The 16064-nt window shown below is 42.2% G+C and overlaps 1 protein-coding gene across 2 annotated transcripts in view; it reads left to right on the forward strand.

Annotated features, from left to right (window-relative positions):
• Positions 1 to 16064, forward strand: part of dnah7 (dynein, axonemal, heavy chain 7) — a 247939-nt gene that overhangs the window by 64577 nt on the left and 167298 nt on the right. For both annotated transcript variants that reach the window (XM_029710817.1, XM_029710818.1), the window contains exons 21-30: positions 1685 to 1883; positions 5000 to 5140; positions 5534 to 5746; positions 5895 to 6004; positions 6297 to 6465; positions 8546 to 8648; positions 9008 to 9135; positions 9394 to 9606; positions 10519 to 10617; positions 10977 to 11225. In XM_029710817.1, coding sequence (XP_029566677.1) covers positions 1685 to 1883; positions 5000 to 5140; positions 5534 to 5746; positions 5895 to 6004; positions 6297 to 6465; positions 8546 to 8648; positions 9008 to 9135; positions 9394 to 9606; positions 10519 to 10617; positions 10977 to 11225 — 1624 coding nt within the window. The remainder of the gene's footprint in view (positions 1 to 1684; positions 1884 to 4999; positions 5141 to 5533; positions 5747 to 5894; positions 6005 to 6296; positions 6466 to 8545; positions 8649 to 9007; positions 9136 to 9393; positions 9607 to 10518; positions 10618 to 10976; positions 11226 to 16064) is intronic.

Raw genomic sequence — 16064 nt, forward strand, 5'->3', positions numbered from 1 at the left:
CAAACTCCAAGCGGGCTGTCATGTGCCAATTACTGAGAAGTGGTTTCCTTCTGATTGGTGGAGTGCTGCAGAGATGGTTGTCCTTCTGGAAGGTTCTCCCATCTCCACAGAGGAACTGGTGCTCTGTCAGACTGACCATCAGGTTTATGGTAACCTCCCTGAACATGGCCCTCCCCCGATTGCTCAGTTTGGCCGGGCGGCCAACTCTAAGAAGAGTCGTGGTGGTTCCAAACTTCTTACATTTTTGAGAATGATGGAGGCCACTGTGTTCTTGGGGACCATCAATGCTGCAGACATGTTTTGGTACCCTTCCCCAGATCTGTGCCTCGACACAATCCTGTCTCAGAGCTCTACGGACAATTTCTTCGACATCATAGCTTGGTTTTTGCTCAGACATGCACTGTTAACTGTGGAACCTTATATAGACAGGTGTGTGCCTTTCCAAATCATGTCCAATCAATTGAATTTACCACAGGTAGACTCCAATCAAATCAAATGTATTTATATAGCCCTTCTTACATCAGCTGATATCTCAAAGTGCTGTACAGAAACCCAGCCTAAAACCCCAAACAGCAAGCAATGTAGGTGTAGAAGCACGGTGGCTAGGAAAAACTCCCTAGAAAGGCCAAAACCTAGGAAGAAACCTAGAAAGGAACCAGGCTATGAGGGGTGGCCAGTCCTCTTCTGGCTGTGCCGGGTGGAGATTATAACAGAACATGGCCAAGATGTTCACATTTTCATAAATGACCAGCATGGTCAAATAATAATAATCACAGTAGTTGTCGAGGGTGCAACAAGTCAGCACCTCAAGAGTAATGTTAGTTGGCTTTTCATAGTCGATCATTGAGAGTATCTCTACCGCTCTTACTGTCTCTAGAGAGTTGAAAACAGCAGGTCTGGGACAGGTAGCACGTCCGGTGAACAGGTCAGGGTTCCATAGCCGCAGGCAGAACAGTTGAAACTGGAGCAGCAGCACGGCCAGGTGGACTGGGGACAGCAAGGAGTCATCATGCTAGGTAGTCCTGAGGCATGGTCCTAGGGCTCAGGTCCTCAGAGAGAGAGAAAGAAAGAAAGAGAGAATTAGAGAGAGCACACTTAAATTCACACAGGATACCGGATAAGACAGGAGAAATACTCCAGATATAACAGACTGACCCTAGCCCCCCGACACAAACTACTGCAGCATAAATACTGGATGCTGAGACAGGAGGGGCCAGGAGACACTGTGGCCCCATCCGAAGATGGGGCTACAATCAAGTTGTAGAAACATTTCAAGGATGATCAATGGAAACAGGATGCACCTGAACTAAATTTCGAGTCTCTTAGCAAAGGGTCTGAATACTTATGTAAATAAGGTATTTCTGTGTTTAATTTTTAATACATTTGTTTTTGCTTTGTCATTATGGGCTATTGTGTGTAGATTGAGGAAAAAAATTTTTTAAATACATTTTAGAATAAGTCTGTAACGTAACAAAATGTAGAAAAATTCAAGGGGTCTGAATGCTTTCCGAAATCACTGTATGTGCTCCTGACGAACTTTGTTTTTGGGGTGAACTAGGCCAATATTCTTTTTACTACTTTGTGTTACAAATGTGTGCTTGTAATGTGAGAAGAGTTACCCACACACATCCCAGTGAAAAACGCTGCATAAATGCAATCCATTATTGTCCCCTTCTTTCTATAGGGTTCAGCCTCATCTGAAGAAGTGTTTCGAGGGCATCAACGACGTGGTGTTCACAGACGTGCTGGACATTACCCACATGAAGAGCAGCGAGGGAGAGGTGGTGGAGCTCCTAGATATAATCTCCACCTCCAAGGCCCGCGGCCAGGTGGAGAAATGGCTCCTTGAGCTAGAGATGGGTATGATCAGCTCCCTGCATAAGGTACAGTTACAGTACTTATGGCAACTCCATTGATTTTCTAACAACAGATCGAATATCAGTGTCTAAGGTCTGCTTAAAAATATGATTTATTAGCTAAATTGGATATCTGACCCTGGACCAGTATTTTGAGAGATAATGTACAGTGTCATCAACACCCACAATACACTGGACCATGGACTGGCTAGGCAATCCTTTGGACTAGATAGAATCTACGGAGACAGAATTTTCTTAAGCCACCAGAATTTATTAGAAATAAAAAGTACTTGGGGAATTACTCTAACTATTTAGGCCTGCTAAGGATTCAGCTTTATGTGAATACAGTAGATTTTGGTGCAAATTATTTGAAGATACTTATTTTACAAAAACAATTTTCTACCATTTTTTTTGTAAAAAGAAAATAAGGTGAGAAAGATTTTTCACAACTCAGTGGCCTTGTGGTTAGTGTCCGCCCTGAGATTGGAAGGTTGGGAGTTCGATCCCAGGCTGAGTCATACCAAAGATTGTAAAAAATAGGACCCGATGCGTCTCTTCTTGGCACTCAGCATTAAGGAGATAGATTGGTGGTAAGGCCCTGTGATAGGATCCTCTCCTGAGGTTGTAATTGGACATCACATTTGCCTCACACTACAGAAACGGGATATACAGTGGGGGGAAAAAGTATTTGATCCCCTGCTGATTTTGTACGTTTGCCCACTGATAAAGAAAGGATCAGTCTATAATTTTAATGGTAGGTTTATTTGAACAGTGAGAGACAGAATAACAACAAAAATATCCAGAAAAACGCATTTCAAAAATGTTATAAATTGATTTGCATTTTAAAGAGGGAAATAAGTATTTGACCCCCTCAATCAGAATGATTTCTGGCTCCCAGGTGTCTTTTATACAGGTAACGAGCTGAGATTAGGAGCAGACTCTTAAAGGGAGTGCTCCTAACCGCAGCTTGTTACCTGTAAAAAAGACACCTGTCCACAGAAGCAATCAATCAATCAGATTCCAAACTCTTCACCATGGCCAAGACCAAAGAGTTCTCCAAGGATGTCAGGGACAAGATTGTAGACCTACACAAGGCTGGAATGGGCTACAAGACCATCGCCAAGCAGCTTGGTGAGAAGGTGACAACAGTTGGTGTGATTATTCGCAAATGGAAGAAACACAAAATAACTGTCAATATCCCTCGGCCTGGGGCTCCATGCAAGATCTCACCTCGTGGGGTTGCAATGATCATGAGAACGGTGAGGAATCAGCCCAGAACTAAACGGGAGGATCTTGTCAATGATCTCAAGGCAGCTGGGACCATAGTCACCAAGAAAACAATTGGTAACACACTACGCCGTGAAGGACTGAAATCCTGCAGCGCCCGCAAGGTCCCCCTGCTCAAGAATACATATACATGCCCATCTGAAGTTTGCCAATGAACATCTGAATGATTCAGAGGACAACTGGTGAAAGTGTTGTGGTCAGATGAGACCAAAATGGAGCTCTTTGGCATCAACTCAACTCGACGTGTTTGGAGGAGGAGGAATGCTGCCTATGACCCCAAGAACACCATCTCCACTGTCAAACATGGAGGTGGAAACATTATGCTTTGGGGGTGTTTTTCTGCTAAGGGGACAGGACAACTTCACCGCATCAAATGGACGATGGACAGGGCCATGTACCGTCAAATCTTGGGTGAGAACCTCCTTCCCTCAGCCAGGGCATTGAAAATGGGTCGTGGATGGGTATTCCAGCATGACAATGACCCAAAACACACGGCCAAGGCAACAAAGGAGTGGCTCAAGAAGAAGCACATTAAGGTCCTGGAGTGGCCTAGCCTGTCTCCAGGCCTTAATCCCATAGAAAATCTGTGGAGGGAGCTGAAGATCTGCAAAGAGGAGTGGGACAAAATCCATCCTGAGATGTGTGCAAACCTGGTGGCAAACTACAAGAAATGTCTGACCTTTGTGATTGCCAACAAAGGTTTTGCCACCAAGTACTAAGTCATGTTTTGCAGAGGGGTCAAATACTTATTTCCCTATTTAAAATGCAAATCATTTTATAACATTTTTGACATGCGTTTTTCAGGATTTTTTTGTTGTTATTCTGTCTCTCACTGTTCAAATGAACCTACCATTAAAATTATAGACTGATCATTTCTTTGTCAGTGGGCAAACGTACAAAATCAGCAGGGGATCAAATACTTTTTTTCCCCCACTGTAGGCTTCTTACTTAGGCCATACAAACTTAATTTACTCTTTAACGGATTACATTTTTGGAAAAGTGAGGCAAGCGAGAGAATACAAATGAAACACCATTTTTTTTAAATACAATTTTTATACCGAAAAATACTAAACAAACTTAGTACAACATCTAATGGACCTTAGCAACAGATTTTAACCTTTTGGTATAATAGTATTGTAATGACATTCACAGGGACCACAGTTGAGTCCTAGTCAGGGCACCCCCCTAATTTTAAGGAAACGTACCATATCTAGTTTAGTCATGTTTATCTTAACTTAGAGGTGTTTACTTTGCAGGCAGACTAGCATCTTTTGAGTTGCAATGTCCCATAAATGTAATGCCTATATCAACTTGAAGTATCTACAAAACAAGTTTTGCAGCCACATAATCCAAAAGGAAGGCTTCAGCTAATATATTTTTTTAAATTACGGTGATTCATAAATTATTATTTTGATTCATATCATTTGATTCACTGTGAATGATCCAAATCCCAGATGCTAGAATGGCAAAGTGAATTGTTTGTTTCATCGAAATAATTATTGTTTAAAAGAATTGATTCATATGAATCGTTAAAATGTAGGCATCCGTTAAACAGAAAATCTAATTTGATAGGCCTTACTCGTGGCAATACAAGGGGCAGCAGGTGGTTAGAGAGTGGTTAGAGCATTGGACTAGTAACCAAAAGGTTGCAAGATCAAATCCCCGAGCTGACAAGGTAAAACTGTCATTCTGCCCCTGAACAAGGCAGTAAACCCACTGTTCCTAGACCGTCATTGAAAATAAGAATTTGTTCTTAACTGACTTGCCTTGTAAAATAAAAAATTAAATACACATTCTCTCCTAATTACAACGTTGTTTTGATAATTATTTTCAAATCCAATGGTTGTGTGCCCCAGGTGATTGGGGAGGCCATTGAGGCATACCCCAAGGACCTGAGAATCAACTGGGTGCGTACCTGGCCCGGCCAGACGGTGCTGTGTGTTTCCCAGGTGTACTGGACCAAAGACATTCACGCGGCCATCGTCTCAGGGCAGAAGGTACAAGGCCAAACTACATTGGAAAGAGTTTACCTTATATTATATCATATATCTACAGATGAAAACTAGCCAGCTGGCTTAATCTGGCACATCTTATTGATGTGCATTATCACTGTCAAATAAATATAGAAATATAGGCTGCTGTCATGCTGCAGAACAGATTAAGTGCTATCTCACACCTAACTGAGGAAGAACCACTTGATGAGCACTGGACCATGTTAAGAAAAACCTGGTGTGTGTGTGTGCACGTGAGTGTGTGCACGTGAGTGTGCACATGAGTGTGTATAAAAGCCCGCACAAGTTACTGAGAGTGCATGGGTGTCTTTGCATACCACCCTATGATTGACGTATGTTTCCCTGTCAAACCAGTGATGTCTCCCTTTTGTTTTGCAGGCCCTGGATGCCTACCTGCAGCAGAACAACAGTCAGATCGATGACATTGTGATGCTGGTGCGCGGGAAGCTGTCCAAGCAGAACCGGGTCACCCTGGGTGCTCTGGTGGTACAGGACGTCCACGCCCGAGATGTGCTAGCCACACTGGTCCAGAAAGGCATCAGGGACGAGACTGACTTTGAGTGGCTCAGTCAGCTACGCTACTACTGGGTGGTAAGTGTATGCATGTGTGTGCATGTGGGTTTTTTGGGTGTGTATTTGTGTATGCATGCATGTTTTGTTTGTGTCTATGTATTTTACCTTTGGCTCCATTAAGTGCTAATTGACCAGGTTTGTGTTGACTTGACCTCTATATATAAAGGAAGACCGTCTCCAGACTAAGATGATCAATGCTGGCCTTGCTTATGGTTACGAGTATCTGGGGAACACACCACGCCTGGTCATCACTCCACTTACTGACCGCTGCTACAGGTAAGGACCACTAATACTCACCACACTCATTGGCAAGTCAGGACCCTCGACATGCTGATGTGCTGTGACTGTAATGCAATGCCCTCAAATCAGACCTAAGTTCAAATACTATATGAAATCTTTCAAGCGACTTGGTCTAGAATGATTAGAGTGCCAAGTAGGTGGGGTTTGCACTCCTTCTGACTATTCTATTGGTTCCATTGTGCCAGGCAAGCACAATCATGCATATATATAAAGTTTTAGAAATTATTTAAAATAGCATTTGAACACAGGTCTGCCGCTTCTCCTACAGAACACTGTTTGGAGCCCTGCACTTACACTTGGGAGGGGCCCCTGAGGGCCCCGCAGGTACAGGGAAGACGGAGACCACCAAGGATCTGGCCAAGGCTGTGGCCAAGCAATGTGTTGTCTTCAACTGCTCCGACGGCTTGGATTACATCGCCCTGGGCAAGTTCTTCAAGGTGGGCATATCCCTCTAGCGTGGTAAAACCTGACTAAACCTGAGTGAACCAGACACTCACCATTGATAAGTGAAGTGAAACAATGGTGTGTGCAGCATTCAGTCTTGTTTAACCAGGCTAAGATCCCTCACATCCACTCTTACTATAGGGCTCAGCTTCTAGTTGGCATGGCTCTATTGGTGAATGGCGTATGCTCATCAATACAGTTTTTAAATTATGATAAATAAACATTTTTCCAGTTTTAAAATGTTGTATTGTAGAACAGCTGGTTAGAGGGGTCATTCAGATCAAAAATATGAGATGCACGGCTGATACCGTTTCCATGGTAACAGTGACACTTTTTGGAATGATGTGATGAAACTTTGAAACAAAGTTGCCACTTGTAGCAAGTGTTATAGCAAACCAGTATCATGAAATACATGCACCACAAACAAGGCACATGTGTATCGGCTAGCTAGCTGCTTGGCTAAATACAGAACATCAGCACACTGTTCTTTGATTGGCTAAACTTTTGACATGTTGCATCTTGGTAACTCCAGCAGCTGACATGAGACGTTCTGAAACTACATCGTTTAGGTCAAGCAAACTTCATAAAACCATCTTGTCTCGGCTGTTAGATCTGTACCGGGCTTTATAGGCATTCCGTGAGGCAGTTATTTACTCAAATATGATAACAGTTTATAATAACTGCTTAACAGAATTGTATACTTTTTTTTTTGCCCAAAAGAGGACCACCATGGCATGGCCCCCAATGCAGGTCATTGTGATTCTGGCCACTTGTATAAGAGCTTAGATTATTTTTAAGAGGGTCCTTTGGGTTATTCCTCTTTAATTTAATTCAAGTTTTAACTCATCCTTTACTCAACACTTCTCTGCCCACACGAAAATGGACTGACAAATTCTTAATATCCACACGTGACACATTGTTCTAACATCACTGCTGGAGCCATGCAGTACAATACAGATATTGTGTTTTGGGTGGCATGCACATTGAGACTTTTAGCCTTGAGTTAAAGATTTTCATCCAAAAAAGCTGAACGTCCCTTTTTGGGGAAATATTTAACTGATAGCTAACATTCCCACGGTTGAGTGCTCTCCTGTTGTCCATGATGGGTACTAAGACATAGGCTACTACTGAACCTCCTAAAGAACTTGTGTGGCAGCATGATGGATATCACAACGAAGCCTTGGCAACAGCAAGTGGTCCAAGTTACGCTGTGTGTATGTGTCTGTTTCAGCTGTTTCAATTTGAAGCTGGTGGACAAAACCGAAAGCAAAAGACTCAAACACTAAACTTAAGGAGGGAAGGGGGGACAGTTGTTTGAATTCAGGCTGTGGTGTTGCAAATTGCCTAGTTTCCACAAGGACGCTTCAGTTTACATATAGCTCCTTTAAATGACAAATTACAAGGTATTTATATGAGGGGACTTAATTTGTGCTCCATTCAAAGTGCAAATATGTACGTCTGTGATGCCAATGCTGTGGGCTCTAGAAAAAAACAGATTTAGTTTTATCTGCATTCAGTACCCGTTTAAGTTTAATAAGTGCGTTTTGAATGACATTTAAAAGCAGTTTGTTGATCAGCACAGTGTCATCAGCATAAAAGTATACAGTTCTTCACTAAGGAACCAATATTGTTAATAATCAATGTGAGTAGTACTGGCCCTAGAATAGACCCCAGAGGTACTCCTTTTGTGACCTTGAGGAATCATGTCAGCAACTATACATTGAGATCTATCAGTTAGGTAATTATTGAACCAGTTGCAGGCATTTTGATCAAGTCCGACAGAGGACAACCTAGGCAACAACAGTGAATGATCCAAAGTATCAAAGGCTTTAGATCTTTAAACGTTGCTTTTTATCTAGAGAGCATACAATAACATTGACTAAGGGATGCAGCTGAGATGGTACTATGTCCCTGTCTAAATCCTGATTGGCATGTGTTTAGTATACATTTCCTAGATGTGCATAAATGAGTTTCTACAAAAATAATGTAATTTTACTTACTAATTTCAAATGTAATTCTCTATTTGAGGTGTATGTGCATTCTTCTCTTGTCATATCTCTTGTTGCTTGGCAGGGTTTGCTGTCCTGTGGAGCCTGGGCCTGCTTCGACGAGTTCAACCGCATTGACCTGGAGGTTCTATCAGTGGTAGCCCAGCAGATTCTCACCATACAGAGAGGTGTGTGTTAGAGGGTCCCATAGTGTCTGTGTGAGAGAAATTCCCCATCATTTACACATTATCACACCATACAGAGAGCTGTGTGAGACATCATAATACACATTCTCACACCATACATAGAGGTGTTTAGGTGTATAGTTCAACTGTTAGTACTACTAACTATAGCATATATGGCCACATGTTCTTACTTGTCGCTAGAATGGTCAGTCAATGGCACTGGTCAAATTTGGTCCCGGTCTCTGTCATATAATAATAATGATTTATGCCATTTAGCAGGCACTTTTATCCAAAGGGACTTGCAGTCAAGCGTGCATACATTATAATCCATTACATTACAATACATACATTTTCTCACTCAGGTATTACTTCCCATGCTGAAATGCTGCTGTTTGAGGGGACGGAGCTAAAACTAAACCCCTCCTGTGCTGTGTTCATCACCATGAACCCAGGATACGCCGGTCGCTCTGAACTGCCAGACAACCTAAAGGTACCCATGCTAAATGTATTAGTATTATTATCTGAGATCACATTAGCACAAGTCTCAGTGACTGTACCCAAGAGCCATCTGGTTGTACGGGATCACATGATGGCACACATGACATAGGTTACGTCCCTAATGGCACCCTATTCCCTACATAGTGTACTACTTTTGACCTGAGCCCATAGGGTTGTAATGCGCTATGTACGGAGTAAGGTATCGTTTGGGAAGCAGGCACAATTTTGGTGGGTTGTTTCCTTTCTCTAGGCTCTCTTCAGGACGGTGGCCATGATGGTCCCGGACTACGCCATGATATCTGAGATTGTGCTCTACTCTTGTGGGTTTGTGACTGCCCGGCCACTGTCGGTGAAGATCGTAGCTACCTACAGGCTGTGCTCAGAACAGCTGTCCATGCAGCACCACTACGACTACGGCATGAGGGCCGTCAAGTCTGTGCTGACCGCTGCCGGGAACCTGAAGGTACCTGTCACAAGTCCCCACAATGTCATCACATTGACTCTTTGCCCATGTCATTCAGGTCCCGATAGTGCACCCACAATAAGTGTTTACCTCTTTCCTCTAAGTTCCCACAATGTTCACCTCTACGGCAGTGTTTCTTAATCCTGTTCCTGTGAACCCAAAAGACTACACAACTGCTTCCACTAATCAACTCATCATTAAACCTTTGATAAGTGGAATCAGGTGTGTAGTGCTAGGGCAAAAACAAAAATGTGCATACCTACACGCCCCACAATGTCCCCACACTTTGCTCCTTTCCTCTCACTTTCACGATTGTGATGTTTTTTTATATTGCTAGATCAATTGGACAAAAGGGGACATTATTAATAACACTTGTTGTTGGTAATGGGACAATTTGTCCTCTCAAACCAGGTTGTCATTGTCTGAAGTTGAATATGAAGTTGAACATTACTCTTTGCAGCCACAGTGAGAAATTGGGGCATTCGTTCCTAACACGCAATGATATAGCAGAGTACAATGAAGACAGAACCTGGAAGATTGACTTCCAAAGATAAAGATCTGAACCCAGAACCTGGTTCCCCATATAAATAGAACATATGCTTTCCCAGGCTCTAAGTGTTGTTTTCGGAGCGCCGCAATGCATTCATGTAATTTTTACATCAATTTCAGCACTGCCGCCTCCAGGACTTTACCCTGTCGCCTCTTTCAAAATTACTTTTGGAAAATAGTGGCGTGCATTTAGCCCCTAAGCTAAAGCGGTAAATACCACTGAAGGCTCCCTCGTCTGAAAGCGAGTGCGTGTCAGTGCACACAAAGGCTCCTGAATGATGCCTTTCCCCACAAGGCCCAAATTTGTCTCCCTCTCATTATGTATCTACCTCTTCACACCATTATCTCTCTCTCTCGTGTCAGCTGAAGTATCCTGATGAAAACGAAGACATCCTGTTGCTTAGGTCCATCATTGACGTCAACCTGCCCAAGTTCCTGGCTCATGATCTACCGCTCTTTGGGGTGAGATAGTTTGCAATGCCACTTCCTGACAATAGAAACTCAACAAAAAAAGAAACATCCTCTCACTAATCAACTGCGTTTCTTTTCAGCAAACTTAACATGTGTAAATATTTGTATGAACATAAGATTCAACAACTCAGACATAAACTGAACAAGTTCCACAGACATGTGACTAACAGAAATGGAATAATGTGTCCCTGAACAAAGGGGGGGTTATAATCAAAAGCAACAGTCAGTATCTGGTGTGGCCACCAGCTGCATTAAGTACTGCAGTGCATCTCATCCTCATGGACTGCACCAGATATGCCAGTTCTTGCTGTGATATGTTACCCCACCCCTATACGTATGCATCTTCCCAGGGCATCACCTCTGATCTGTTCCCCGGGGTCAAACTCCCCAAACCGGACTATCGTCTCCTGCTGGAGGCCATCAAAGAGAACAGCGATAAGATGAACCTGCAGGTGACAGACTTCTTCGCAGAGAAGATCCTGCAGATCTTTGAGATGATGATCGTGCGCCACGGCTTTATGCTGGTGGGGGAGCCCTTTGGTGGGAAGACGTGCGCCTACCGGGTGCTGGCAGCAGCCCTACAAGACATCTGTGAGAAGGTAACTTTCACTTCTTACATACAGATGCCATATCTTCTTTTGATCATCCTGCTGCTGCAGGATTATTTTCCTGCTGTGTGAAACTGGATCAAATTAAGATATGGCACTTTAGTTCAATTCTGTGTCTAAAACCCCTTTAAAGGCCCACGAGCGGAAATTCATTTTTTTCATTCACTTTTTTTCAGCTGAAAAATGATGCCAATAGCTTACCTATGATGTTGCACAATGATTTGAGTCAATAAGTTATCTTAGTCAAAGTATGATATATTTGGGCTTGAAGTGGGAAAGCCGAACTGGTAACTTCAATATTTTCTGTGTCAATTGCATGTGTTTCCTCTATGAGATGACGTGCTAATACTTTTTAGTCTACATTTCTTTACGGGGCTGGGATTCATTTGAATGTTACCATCCACCAGCATGGCATTGTTTATTAATCAGAAACACCTGCAAAGTTCTTCCTCTCTGCGAGTTGCGACTGAGCTGAACCAAACAGCTTTTCGCCGTAGCCTACATGGCCGTCTGAGCCATGGTGCATAGGGGGTTTAAACGTACATTTTCAACCATTCCATTGGTCTTACGGAAACATGTACACCCACCCACGGCACTGGGCCATGCAATACGAACTCTTCTTCACTGCACGCTCCACTGGTTTGATTGATGCAGCTATAGTAGATCCACAAGTGTCTATCCTATAATAAAAAGCCACCCGCAAAAGAAAAATAAACTTCTTTATCTATTTTGTAGTGCCGTAACATTTGTATTGGTGTTTAGTTTTGTTACATATAATTTGCGGCGTGCATCATGAGCAAGGTAATTTTAGCCTATCCCTATAATTTCACTTCCCCAACCATGGCATCAGCACGGGCTGCCTTGGCTTGCTATACCGCAGCCAAATAGCCTGCCAGCACCCTACTAATGGTTGCACCGTGTTGTAGAAGAACGCGTCTCTAGTCCAAACCATTCAATAGGCTATCCATATTACCGGAGCTTCATCTATTCTTTCTATGGCGGATTCGCGGCCGCATTTTATGGAAGATGCCAAAACTTGAGATTACAATAGATTTTAAAGACAAAGTTTTCCCTATGTTTTCCCTATGCTGATGACAGATCATGAACCAGCCATAGCCTAGACAGCTGGCTAATCTTTTGAATAAAAATAGCAACAACAGGTAACATTAGCTAGCTAGATGAGGTTAACATGTTAGCTAGATACACTGACAGCTGTCAGCACTTTACTTGTTGTTATTTATTCACTCCACGTGGAAATCTCCAGAACGTTCCCACCCCCAATTCGTGAACATGTATTAGCAGCTTGCATCATTTTTCAGGGTTGAAATAGTGGCGGCATTGCCCTCTGGTGGGGGCGTTTTAACCTCTTGACGGTCGCCTAGGATAGGGGGCGCTACAGCGATTTTTGAAAAAAAATTAGTGCCCATTTTAAACGGCCTCCTACTCAAACTCAGAAGCTAGGATATGCAGATAATTAATACTTGTGGATAGAAAACACCCTAAAGTTTCTAAAACTGTTTGAATGGTGTCTGTGAGTATAACAGAACTCATATGGCAGTCAAAACCCCGAGACAGATCGTAACAGGATGTGGAATTCTGAATTGCGGACTCAACTCAAATCACTTTGCCTGTAAATCACACAGTGAGCAATGGTTCATTGAGCACTTCCTATTGCTTCCACTAGATGTCCTCAGTCTTTACAAAGGGATTTGAGCCTTCTACTGTGAAAACTGACTGATTGAGACGCTGTGGAAAGTGGTCACATGGAGAGGGCCATCACCATTATGATGCCGGCGCCCCTGGCTACCCTCCCCTTTCGAAACGTTTTGAAAGACAATGCAATCGTCCCCCTTGAATCTTATTGGAGCTCTGGTTGAAAAAGGCCCTAAAGATTTATGTTATACAACGTTTGACATGTTTGAACGAACCTGAATAAAAAAAAAATGCATTTTTTCGAAAGAGGAGTCCCGCGCACGACGGAACTTTTGGTGCAGCCTTCAGAACGTGCTAACAAGAACAAGCTATTGGAACATAAAGGATTAACTTTTTCGAACGAAAATACATTTGTTGTGGACCTGGGAATCCTTGAAGTGCTTTCTGATGAAGATAATCAAAGGTAAGGGATTATTGACAATAATATACAAGACTAGATTTGATATGCGATTGTTCCAAGATGGCGCTGACCTGTATTGCTAGCCTATTTTCTGAGTATCGCATCCCCTTTTATCGCAAAGTGTGATTACCCAGTAAAGTTATTTTTAAATCTGGCATTACAGGTGCTTTCAAGAGATATTCGTCTATAAATCTTAGAATGACAATATTACATTTTAAAAATGTTTTCGAATAGTAATTTAGTAAATTGTAGCGCTGTTTCACTGGATGCATTTGAGGGAAAATAGTTAGTCAACGTTACGCGCCGATGTAAAATGCTGTTTTTATATATAAATATGAACTTTATCGAACAAAAGAAGACATGTATTGTGTAACATGATGTCCTAGGAGTGTCATCTGATGAAGATTGTCAAAGGTTAGTGCTGCATTTAGCTGTTTTTTGGTTATTTGTGATGCATGTGGTTGGTCGGAAAATGGCTATGTGGCTACTTTTACGATATACTCCTCTAACATAATCTAATGTTTTGCTTTTGCTGTAAAGCCTTTTTGAAATCGGACAACGTGGTTCGATTCAGGAGAGGTGTATCTATAATACGATATAACATAGTCCTATATTTGAAAAAAATAAATAATAATATTTCGTTATGCTAATGGGATAGGATTTTTCGCTGGATGTCCGTCCCGCATACGGGACGAGCCCGTCAAGAACCCCTCTTGTTCATTTTCAAAGAAATAGAAGGTATAGAGATCAAATGTGACACTTCAGTGCCATGGTTGACTGGCTGGTGAACAAATTGCTGTTTAGGATGGGTTTGATTGAATTTTCCATCGCAGTTCATTTAATATTTTCTTAGGGCTGAATCTTGACTTGAGATGTGCTCGTAAAGCAACCCTCGTACTTAATCTCCAATTGACATCCATGCATGCGTTTGTGGAAGTCCATGTTAGCCGAACTTAAGTGTCCAATCACTTTGGCTGCCATAGTAAAAAGAGAACCATGTTTTCTAAATCAGAATCACCTTAATTCGTGAAGTACATTTACACATACTCAGAATTTTACTTGGTGATATGGTGCTGCTAGTGATGGACTACACTTAGAGACATAATACAGACAGAGGAGTTTAAACAAAGTTATACACCATATACAACAAGGAAGAAATTAGCATAGAGCAATAAGAGAATGAGCAGTGGATATACAGTTGTGGCCAAAGGTTTTGAGAATGACACAAATATAAATGTTCACAAAGTCTGCTGCCTCAGTTTGCATGATGGCAATTTGCATATGCTGCAGAATGTTATGAAGAGTGATCAGATGAATTGCAATTAATTGCAACGTCCCTCTTTGCCATGCAAATGAACTGAATCCCCCAAAAACATTTCCACTGCATTTCAGCCCTGCCACAAAAGGACCAGCTGACATCATCTCAGTGATTATCTCGTTAACACAGGTGTGAGTGTTAACGAGGACAAGGCTGGAGATCACTCTGTCATACTGATTTGAGTTCGAATAACAGACTGGAAGCTTCAAAAGGAGGGTGGTGCTTGGAATCAATGTTCTTCCTCTATCAAGCATGGTGACCTGCAAGGAAACACGTGCCGTCATCATTGCTTTGCACAAAAAGGGCTTCACAGGCAAGGATATTGCTGCCAGGAAGATTGCACCTAAATGAACAATTTTTCGGATCATCAAGAACTTCAAGGAGAGCAGTTCAATTGTTGTGAAGAAGGCTTCAGGGCGCCCAAGAAAGTCCAGCAAGCGCCAGGACCGTCTCCTAAAGTTGATTCAGCTGCGGGATCGGGGCACCACCAGTACAGAGCTTGCTCAGGAATGGCAGCAGGCAGGTGTGAGTGCATCTGCACGCACAGTGAGGCGAAGACTTTTGGAGGATGGCCTGGTGTCAAGAAGGGCCAGTTGAATCCCGTGGCGCGTTATTCAAATACCTTAGAAATGCTATTACTTCAATTTCTCAAACATATGACTATTTTACACCATTTTAAAGACAAGACTCTTGTTAATCTAACCACACTGTCCGATTTCAAAAAGGCTTTACAACAAAAGCAAAACATTAGATTATGTCAGCAGAGTACCCAGCCATAAATAATCAGACACCCATTTTTCAAGCTAGCATATAATGTCACATAAACCCAAACCACAGCTAAATGCAGCACTAACCTTTGATGATCTTCATCAGATGACAATCTTAGGACATTATGTTATACAATACATGCATGTCTGTTCAATCAAGTTCATATTTATATCAAAAAACAGCTTTTTACATTAGCAGGTGACTAGCATGTGACTAGCATTCCCACCGAACACTTCCGGTGAATTTACTAAATTACTCACGATAAACGTTCACAAAAAACATAACAATTATTTTAAGAATTATAGATACAGAACTCCTCTATGCACTCGATATGTCCGATTTTAAAATAGCTTTTCGGTGAAAGCACATTTTGCAATATTCTATGTAGATAGCCCGGCATCACAGGGCTAGCTATTTAGACACCCAGCAAGTTTAGCACTCACCAAAGTCAGATTTACTATAAGAAAAATTTTATTACCTTTGCTGTCTTCGTCAGAATGCACTCCCAGGACTTCTACTTCAATAACAAATGTTGTTTTGGTCCCAAATAATCCATTGTTATATCCAAATAGCGGCGTTTTGTTCGTGCGTTCAAGACACTATCCGAAAGAGTAAATAAGGGTTACGAGCA

This window comes from Salmo trutta, chromosome 24, assembly GCF_901001165.1.
Source record: "Salmo trutta chromosome 24, fSalTru1.1, whole genome shotgun sequence".
Classification (NCBI taxonomy): Eukaryota; Metazoa; Chordata; class Actinopteri; order Salmoniformes; family Salmonidae; genus Salmo; species Salmo trutta.